Source organism: Medicago sativa, chromosome 7 (assembly GCF_051527215.1).
Source record: "Medicago sativa cultivar Bolivia chromosome 7, Bolivia_mono, whole genome shotgun sequence".
Classification (NCBI taxonomy): domain Eukaryota; kingdom Viridiplantae; phylum Streptophyta; class Magnoliopsida; order Fabales; family Fabaceae; genus Medicago; species Medicago sativa.
In genome coordinates this window covers 34,491,779-34,501,206 of record NC_140755.1, presented here as the reverse complement: position 1 = coordinate 34,501,206, position 9,428 = coordinate 34,491,779, and the positions used below count along the sequence as shown (strand labels likewise).

The 9,428-nt window shown below is 34.4% G+C and overlaps 1 protein-coding gene across 1 annotated transcript; it reads right to left on the bottom strand.

Annotated features, from left to right (window-relative positions):
* Positions 1-6,168: 6,168 nt before the first annotated feature.
* On the bottom strand, positions 6,169-8,129 carry LOC146905852 (S-adenosyl-L-methionine-dependent uroporphyrinogen III methyltransferase, chloroplastic-like). The gene is made up of 2 exons (XM_085726552.1): positions 7,512-8,129; positions 6,169-6,381 (listed from the first exon to the last, which is right to left on the bottom strand). The coding sequence occupies exons 1-2, from the start codon at positions 7,620-7,622 to the stop codon at positions 6,232-6,234; spliced, it is 261 nt and encodes an 86-aa protein (XP_085582678.1). The 5' UTR covers positions 7,623-8,129; the 3' UTR covers positions 6,169-6,231.
* Positions 8,130-9,428: the final 1,299 nt, after the last annotated feature.

The following is a 9,428-nucleotide window of genomic DNA, read 5'->3' as shown; positions in this document are numbered from 1 at the left end:
TCTACTAAATAAATAAAATAGGGGCTACTAATATATATTAACACACAACAAAATATCACTTATCAAATATATTAATTAAATTATAAAAGAAAAGACTCTAAACTCAAACAAATAAATAAATAATAAAAATAGGGTGTTACAGGATCAATCTATCATTGGTTACGTACTAAATCATTAATCGTAAAAAGATCCTCATAACCCTAACTCAGTTGATAGAAATATTATAATATGAAAGGTGGTTTGATCATCTTAAAGGATAAAATTCTATCCACTGAACCAAAAAAAAAGTAGTCACCACCAAAAAAAAAAGATGTCACAAACAAAAGTAACAAATGGTTAGCTATATGAATTAAATTAATAGTCAATTGTTAAAATATAGATTTTCGAAACTTTTTAAAAATATTCATATTTTATAGACTTACTTAAAAATGTACTACAAAGTCATAAACTAATTTTATGATTTATTTTTTGAAAAAAGAAAATTAAATTAAAAAAACATGGAATATTGGATGATACCACATAAACTTGGGACACACGGGAAACATGAACAAGAATAGTTACTCTGACAGTTTTTTTTTTTTTTTTTTTACATGTGAAGGATTGGTCATTGTTTTGTACAAAGTCATAATTGATTGACCTCGACACTAATGGTAATTTATTTTCTTTTGTATGATAAATAAGTAAAAATTATTCAAAAATAATGATCAAAGGACTTATATAATTATTTTAGGGGAATGATTCAGTTAATAGTCGAGGGTTGGGTTTTTTGATTAAATAGAAAATTATTTAATTTATTGACAAAAAAATAAAGTTATTTAATTTAATTTTTTTATTTTTTTTATAAATTAAGAGTCATGACTCACACATGATCCAACATGAACTAAGTTTATGATCAGGTTTGATTGGTTTTGGTTGAAATAAGAAATCGAGTATTTTGATAAATGCAAATTTGATTGAATTAGGTAACAAGTTTCTGTCAATTAGAGTTTAGGGTTTTGAGTTTGAAAGACGAGAGCAGTGTTCGATTATTTTAATGGATCTTGACGCCATGGAGATGTACAAATCTACCATTGTTTCGTTGGAGGATGGTACAGGAAGGAAATACATCCATGATACTTGGATGAAGTTTGAACCTGATAAAATTCTACAAGTGAGAGATAGTGTCTGTTGCAGTCTTGAATTTGCTCTCGATAGTTTGTTTGACGAGATAGATCGGGCAAGTTAATAGATTCGGAGCAGGGACGAGGTATATGTTTGCAGCCATGACAAAAATTAGGTGTTTTAGTGTATTTCGGTCAATTATTAGTATCACGTGAACAATCTTTTTTCGTGATTTCCAGGTTGATTGTGTTTGCTTGTTCGTGTTTTTGTTTTTTTCGCATGAGTTGTGGTGGTGAATGATGTTAATGTTCTGTTGATCTTAGTGGATGTGCGTATGCTGTTTTTATGCCTACGCTTTGAAAATATTGTGATATCGTTTACAACTTTCATGCATTTTGTCGGACACGTTAACTAACGTCGTTTGTAAAGTGTCACGAACCGTGCATTGCACGGGTTGGGACACTAGTACATAACATACCAGGTTGATGCTAGCACGAAACCTCTGAAGGTTAGAATTGATAAGAATCCTTGTAAATCGAACTAGAGATAATATATAGGAATGTTTTGGTCTTTGTTCCCCCAATCCTTGTAACTCCCCCTTTTTTTCTTTTAATAAAATTTGTTTATTTGATAAAAAAAAAACTACTTGAGCACAATCTCAACTCAAATATATTTGGGTACAAACACACAAATAATAAAAAAAAATTATTAATTAATGTGAATGAATTATTTCTCATTTAATCTATTTTCATTTGTGTGTTCGCCGAAGTATGATTTATAACATGTTTGGAACCAAAGTAGGCATGAGGCCAGACGCGTGTTAGTTTGAAGTTACACTTTGTAATTTCTTGTTTTCCATAGTACCGTGAGCCAGACGCGCGGCTGCGGTCGGAAGAAGCGTACCAAACACTCGCATATGTACACCACTAACAAATGTCCCATGTTTTATTTTTACATTACTCAACTGATAGATAGACTTGCACTAACAAGCAAAGCCGTATATACATAATTATGTTCATTGTTTGGGATTCTAATGGTGCATCTTTTATGAACCAATTGATTGAAGAAAAATGACCAATTTAAGAGTTTTATCATTTGGACTCACTAGCCGAGACTAGCTCACATTTCAACGCATCTATATTTTCTTCACATGTATGTCAATTTCACTAACACTTGTAATTATTTTGGGTGTTGAGAGATGTTTATATTATGTCTACCATCATGTTCTCAAAAGCATCAAAAGTTCTACAATACAAGAGCTTTTATTTTTGGTGGTCGGGGTTCGAACCTCTGACCTTGCATATTTTATGCATTGTTCATACCAACTGAGCTAAGCTAACGAGGACACTACAATACAAGAGCTTATATAAAGGACAAATATAAACTTAAGACAAAAATCATACATTAGAATATATAAGAGAAATTTTTCACAAAGTGAAAAGAAAAAAAATTACAATCAAATGCTATTGGCTAGCAAAAGAATAAAAATTAACTGACAAATTCAACTTCATGATATCTATTTTCTTTATTGCAAAAAATATATGCCAACGGTCCACTCCATGTTTTTTTTTTTTTTTTACAAAATCAAAGAAACAGAAACAAAAGAACAGAAAAGAAAGAAACCAGAAACTAAAGTCTCAGAAACAGAGTTCCTGAAGCATCACTCTTCAACAAAGGAAGCAGGCCATCAGGGGGGGAATGGTGAAGAATTAAACCGTCATCTGAGAGAGCTCCTCGCTTCGCAAGAAAATCAGCGCAATGATTGCCTTCACGAAGAGTGTGGAAAATCCTAAAATTGGCTTGGGAAAGAAGCACCTTAATATCCTGAATGAGGACCGCATGGCCATGGAACCTCGAGGGGTTACCGACAATAAGGTTGATAGAGAGGAGAGAGTCCGTGTAGCAAACCAAATCTGATATCCCCATATCTTTTGCTATTGAGAGACCATGATAAATAGCTGTCAGCTCAGCTTGAAGAATGTCTGTAGAAGATGGCAGGAAGCCTGAGTACCCTGCTAGGAAATATCCTGCGCTGTTACGGATAAGGCCGCCAAAACCTGCTCGAATCGGATTGCCGATACAACTCCCGTCAACATTTAGAATAGAACAATCGAAATTATTGTTGTTCCACCTTACATGCCTTTCGATAGGAACGACCTGCGACGGAGGAGAAAAGCTCGAAGTGATAACTTCCACTGAATTCTGAATGTTATATGACAGCTGGTTCAGAGAAATAGTTTCATTACTCAAGCACATAGCATTACAACATCTCCAAGACCACCACAGACCAGCCGAGAAAGTGATGGAATCATTTGATGGCATTGTAGTAGCATTTGCATTTGGATTTGCATTTGGATTTGGATTTGCATTTGGATTGGTTGATGAATGCTTCTCTATTTCTTTCTCAGCTCTCTCTCCTGCTTTTGTCACATGTAGGTCCATTTCTGCTTCAGCCTCTTTTGCCAACCTAACCTCATGAGCTATGTCCACTCTTGCTTGTGCAATTTCCTTCTCAGCCTGGATAAACATTTTAAGTTCAACTTTTTCTATCTTTTGCATGCATAAATGTGTATTTTTTTTTATATTACTATTATTATTATTATTATAAACCAAAATATCTTTAACTTTTGGTCTTTCTTGCTATGAAAATATTAGGTTAGAGAAGACACACATACACATTCATTTAAAGTAAAATAAAAAATAAAAAAATTAAAACTATGAACAACCTAGATTTAGAGAGATACACACATCTTAACTAACTATATAGGATCTCATTGAATAAATTACGGTGATTAAGAAAAATTGTATTATTATGAAATATTTTTTAAAGAGAAGATTAATTTTTCTTCTTATAATATCATATGTAATTAAAAATTTGAAAAATTCCTATAAAATAAATAGACAAAAAAAAATCTCAAAAGTTTCATATCTTTAAAGGAGGGGTAGTACTAACAAGCATTGCCAGTATAATTTTTAAAGTATACCTTCTCCTGGGCCTTTGCTTCTGCCCTAGCCTTACGCATGGCATTCATGTCTTGAAGATTTTCTTTAACAGCCTGCATTTTTCCTGATATTTATTATTCACGAAGCAATTTCACAATGTAAGTTATAATAACATATACTAGAATTTGAAGACTATATATTATAAACTATTAACTATATAATTATGGGTTCTCATTGTCTCCACTTCTTGCTCTTTTTTTATGGCTCTTTTACGTAGCAAGTGTCATTTAAAAAAACGTTAGGACTATTTTGTGGATCACAATGAATGGAAGTTATGGGTTCTCGGATTTCTTTTTTTGACTAAAAATGAAACTTCAAGAATTAATTGATTTCCATATTTAGACGGTTTTTGATTAAAAAAAAATGATTCCATTCATTCAATTATCTTTTTTTTGGTGATGGTTGGGGTTTGAACCCCGAACCTTGCATATATTATGCATTGTCCATACCAACTGTGATAAGCTCACGAGAACATTCATTCAATTATCTAGTGAAGGGGTTTGTGTAACAAAAAAAATATATATCTAGTAAAGGTTAGCACCAAAAGGAAAAAACAGTGAAGCTATTGTTCATATATTAATTTAACAACTGATTACTAACATTGATGGTTCAAAAACAAATATATACAATGTGATCAATGGCCAATTGATGAGAAACTACCTTTGGATCGCTGTGAGACATATCAGCTAAACTTCATGCAAATAAAAGTCCAAACTGTTTCTTAATCTTTGGACTAAGATGAATTATTCCTCAATTGTTAACTATGTGTCAATTTTTGTTGCCGTTTGGGACCAGCTATCTCTACCTTCTTCAATTCTACAAGAGATATGGCTATGGCATGAGCTCGTTCTCTTCTCTAGGGTCAAGTTCTATGAACTTACATTCTTTGTAATCTTTTGACCGAATAGGCTTCTCATCTCATTCTGGATCTCTTCGGTTCTTCTTGAGTTTGTTGGTGTAAAATTGTCTAACTACTTGATAATGTTGAAATATAATTGCAAACTCTTGTATATGTGTTTGTTTGTACTATGTTCTAGTTAGTAAGTAACTACTTGTAACTACTTATCCTAGTTTCTAGCTAGTTAGTTAAGACTCAAGGCTTTACTTGTTTTGCAAGCAATAGAAAACAAGTTGTATTATTTTCATCTCTTTCTCTCATATTCTAAATGTCACCATTCTCCTTTCAATCTCACATAACCAAGATCAATTTGTTCACCAACAAATTGGTATCTAGAACTTGGTCAAAAGGATCCAAAAGAAGAGATAATTAACCATGAATGCTAATGGTAATATCTATGCACATCTACAAGTTCTTGATGGGAAAAACTGAGAAAGATGGGTGAAACAAATGAAGGTGATCTTTGGGTTTTAAGAAGCGCTTGAAATTATTAACAATGGAGTTGAAGCTCTCTCTGCAAATCCCACAGAAGTTCAGAGAACTGCGCTAACAGAAGCCAAGAAGAAAGATTGGAAGGCTCTCTTCTACATTCATCAATGCGTGGACAACAAGGTATTTGAAAAGATTGGTGATGCAGAAAGCTCTAAGGAAGCATGGAACCATCAATGCGTACCATCAAATCACAATTTGAAACCATTAAATTATGCTTACTAGCAATTGAGTAGAACAGATGAATGGTCACAATATGAGCATCTTCAAATAATAATAAAAAACAGATGAATTGAACTATGAAATCACATCTTCAAACTAAACTACATTTTTCTCTATTAAAGAATGATCCTAAATAGCTTATGGCTAAAATTTTCTCTATCAGTATGGAAAGTAAACCAATCCAAGTAAATGTTGCCTCTGAAACACTTTGTTTTATTTCCAATCTTCTGATCCTATGGAATGTATTATTTTATTTCCAATCTAGAACATGTTGAATCAAAATTTGTTCCGAAATACTTCTGTGCAAACCCGACAACTTCAATGGAAACCGCAATCCAACAACAACCAACAACAACAACCACCAAGCCTTATCCCACTAAGCGGGGTCGGCTACATGGATCAAATGCCACCATAATGTTCTATCATAAACCAAATTTGGATCCAACTCATTGACCTCTAAATAAAGGTAATCCTTCATCTTCACAGTAATAGTATTTCTCATAAATATCCATCATTTATCATGATGTCTGCATTAAACACGATTCTTGTTTTGTAGGAATTGGCCAAAATGGTGATAACTTAACAACTTTTCCTATTATTAGCAGTGTTGGTGACTCCAATCCAGTAGACACAATTTTCTCAGGAAGGTCCTTAAGTTCTGCAAACACCTACATGATAACAAATAAGATGCATATATCAGTCATAGGACCTAGCATCTATGAACTACTAACACAAACACGGATACGTAGACACATGTGTCAATGTCGCGCTGGTATCCAACACCTACATGTGTCGGACGCCGGTCACACCTTCTATCTTAAGTGTCGTTGCTACATTGCTTAGCATCCTAAGATATTGAATTCAAGAAAAATGGATTCTTATTATTACAATCAAAGATGTTTATAATCATTTTAACTGTCAAAAACTCAACCACCATTTTGAGGTATAAAATAAAATCTTGGCCGCAAAGAACTTCGTCAGAAGCCTTAAGTGCAGTGATAGAGGCTCTTTCACACTTATCACATTCAATCTTTTATCAAACTATTCAAATTTTATTTGGCTGACCTCACACGATAATTAACTTGGGCGACCTCAACAAATTAATTGTTCGGAAGGCCTACCTGGACGACAACAAAAATAAAGGTTTGGTAATCTTGTTTACCTTCGGATTATGTCATGTAGTAGGAAATTGTTGGTCCTGTGAAGAGTTGTTTTATGTGTCTCTCTTCAAAAATTAAGTTTTCATTATTCTGAGGGGGGAAAATATAAGAACCAACGATAATAAGTGTGAAGGAGATGTCCTGAACATTGTGTAAGCAAAGATTTAAACAAATGAATTTTTATATAGAGAGAATTAAAGATACGGCTAACCAATAATAAGTGTGTTTCAGATACGAGACCTTTGATCTAGAGAAAGTTAAATGTTTGTCATTTTCATATTATTTAAGCGAATGAATTTCTACTAGTTAAAAAAAACCTTGAAGCAATTGATAAGTGATATCTGATTTTCATATTTCTCAGCACACAGATTCACAAGTGTAGGTTCGTTTTCACTCAACAGAGAACTCATCTTCGTAGATGATATTAGGCATTGCATAAAAGAATTGAAGTGAAATTGAATCTCAATAGTTCAAGCTACTTAAATCTTTAGGATCATATTAATTATTCATAAATATTTCGTATGCTAAAATAATTATGGCCATTTTTATCATAAACCAACTGGATATGTTAGTAACTCAAAATATTTAATAGAAAGAAAACAATTATGTTGTGAAAAGGGAGATGTGATCGATCTTACTGTGCGCTGCTGAAGTGTGGTCCCACGCTCAATGGCTACAGCCGGTGTCTGAGGTGACAAACCATGATGCATTAGTTTCTGTGAGAGCGAAGGGAAGGTTGACAAGCCCATATAAACCACCAAAGTAGAATCAGGATCAGCGGCATTTTCTGATACAAATAGAGGATCGCTTCCTCCTTTCCTCGAATGCCCTGTGAGGAACCTCACGCTATTTGCAATACCGCGGTGAGTCAATGGAATCCCTAGCTCTGCTGCTATTCCAGATGCTGCAGTTATACCTGCAGGCAATGAGAATTAATTAAATTATAATCAACCACCACCATTTCAACTTCACTGTTTCGTTTAGATAACATTGCGTCCATAGATGTCACTCACATAACTAAAACAAAACAAAACAAAACAATAGCAGGAACAACATTTCAAGCTTTCATTTTGCATTCCTTTTCAATAACTTTAGTACTGTTTTGATTTGCTCATTTGAGCTTATCTACTGGCATAAGCACTTGTGAGACTGTTTGGTAGAGATTATGGAAACAGCTTATGACATGTCCATAAACTGTTTTCAGCTTACTGTTAATCAACTTATAGCTAATATGAAAACAATTTGACTTTATTTTATCATTTGTTGCAGAAATAGCATTTGCATAAGCACTTATATGGTAAGCGTTTGTGTTTAAGCGCTTAATCAAGTTGTTTATCCAAACAGACTCACTTTTGACAAGTCCAAGTTCATTATAATATATGCCTTATGCACATGTATATATATTTTTACAAATCACTTTCTTTTTGTGCACTCTTTAAAAGTAATAGATGAAGCAGTTTGTATTTTTCCAAAAGAAAATGCCAATATAAGATGGTAGTTGTAATAACAACAGACCTGATCCCAGTTATATAGAGTTTAAGATATGTCTGTTATAGATTGATTGAGAGATAACCATTTAAACTTTCAATACCTAACCGTTTTCCATAATGAATCGTCCCGGTGAAAATGAAAACCCCTTTTTATTATTCGGTATGATCAAATTACTATGAATTGAGTACAAAGAGGAAGAATGTATAACAATAATTTTGAAAGTAACTTCCCTCCTCGCATACATGTGTTTAATCAGTCATATTCATTCCTACAATGTTAACAAAAGAACAATTAGTGTTTCACACTCATCACCTCATGTAAACCGATATTAATGTTAGAATGATGGATTGGGAAGAATAAATGTGATGGAAAGGGAACCAAGTTATAAAGTGAGAGGCGGGGCTTTGTTACTTGTGTTCCGCCCGCATTCATCAATGGGTTCCCCCGTTTGTCGGTTTTGACCCTCCGTGGGAGAGATTGAACAAATGCCCAAAGTTGTTGGCGCACGTCTATCTCCTCCTCCGTGAGACTAGAGGGGGTTCGGCCAAAATGCTTCGGCTCATAACCAAAGTGGTCCTGAAACCAACAGAGATGGAAGAAAGGGCGGCGCTCCTGAACACCATCATCTACCGCCCTCAGAAGGGTAGCCACAGCCGCTTTGCTTTTCGTCCTTAACAAAAAGAAGCGTTCTTTGAAACTCCACACTTTTCCAGCAAAGATCTCAAACATTTTTTTGGTCTGACGAAAAGAAACCCAGTCCACACCCCCGTTTTGCGGTGAAGAAGGAGAAGAAAACGTTCTTAGAGGCGGAAAGTTGGAGATAGTCACACAACAACTCGAAGAGAAAGGGACTACCTCCCGTTGGAAGTCAGAGAAAGGGAGCCAAAAACCCATGTCTTTGAAGACTACTTCATACATGGGAAAGGTGTAGTTCTCGTACTCCGAACAGATTCTATCGGAAGTGCTCGGAAGCACCAGCTCCCAATCATCTGCATTTCTAATCAAGCCAAAAGGAATCTCTCCCACACCACCTAAGGCGAATGACGACTCTGTTTCCAGGGCTC

Coding starts and splice junctions, on each gene's coding strand:
- LOC146905852 (XM_085726552.1), bottom strand. CDS start 7,622: ATGGGCTTGTCAACCTTCCCTTCGCTCTCACAGAAACTAATGCATCAT. Junction 6,382..7,511: donor CCACACTTCAGCAGCGCACA/GTAAGATCGATC, acceptor GTTATCATGTAG/GTGTTTGCAGAACTTAAGGA.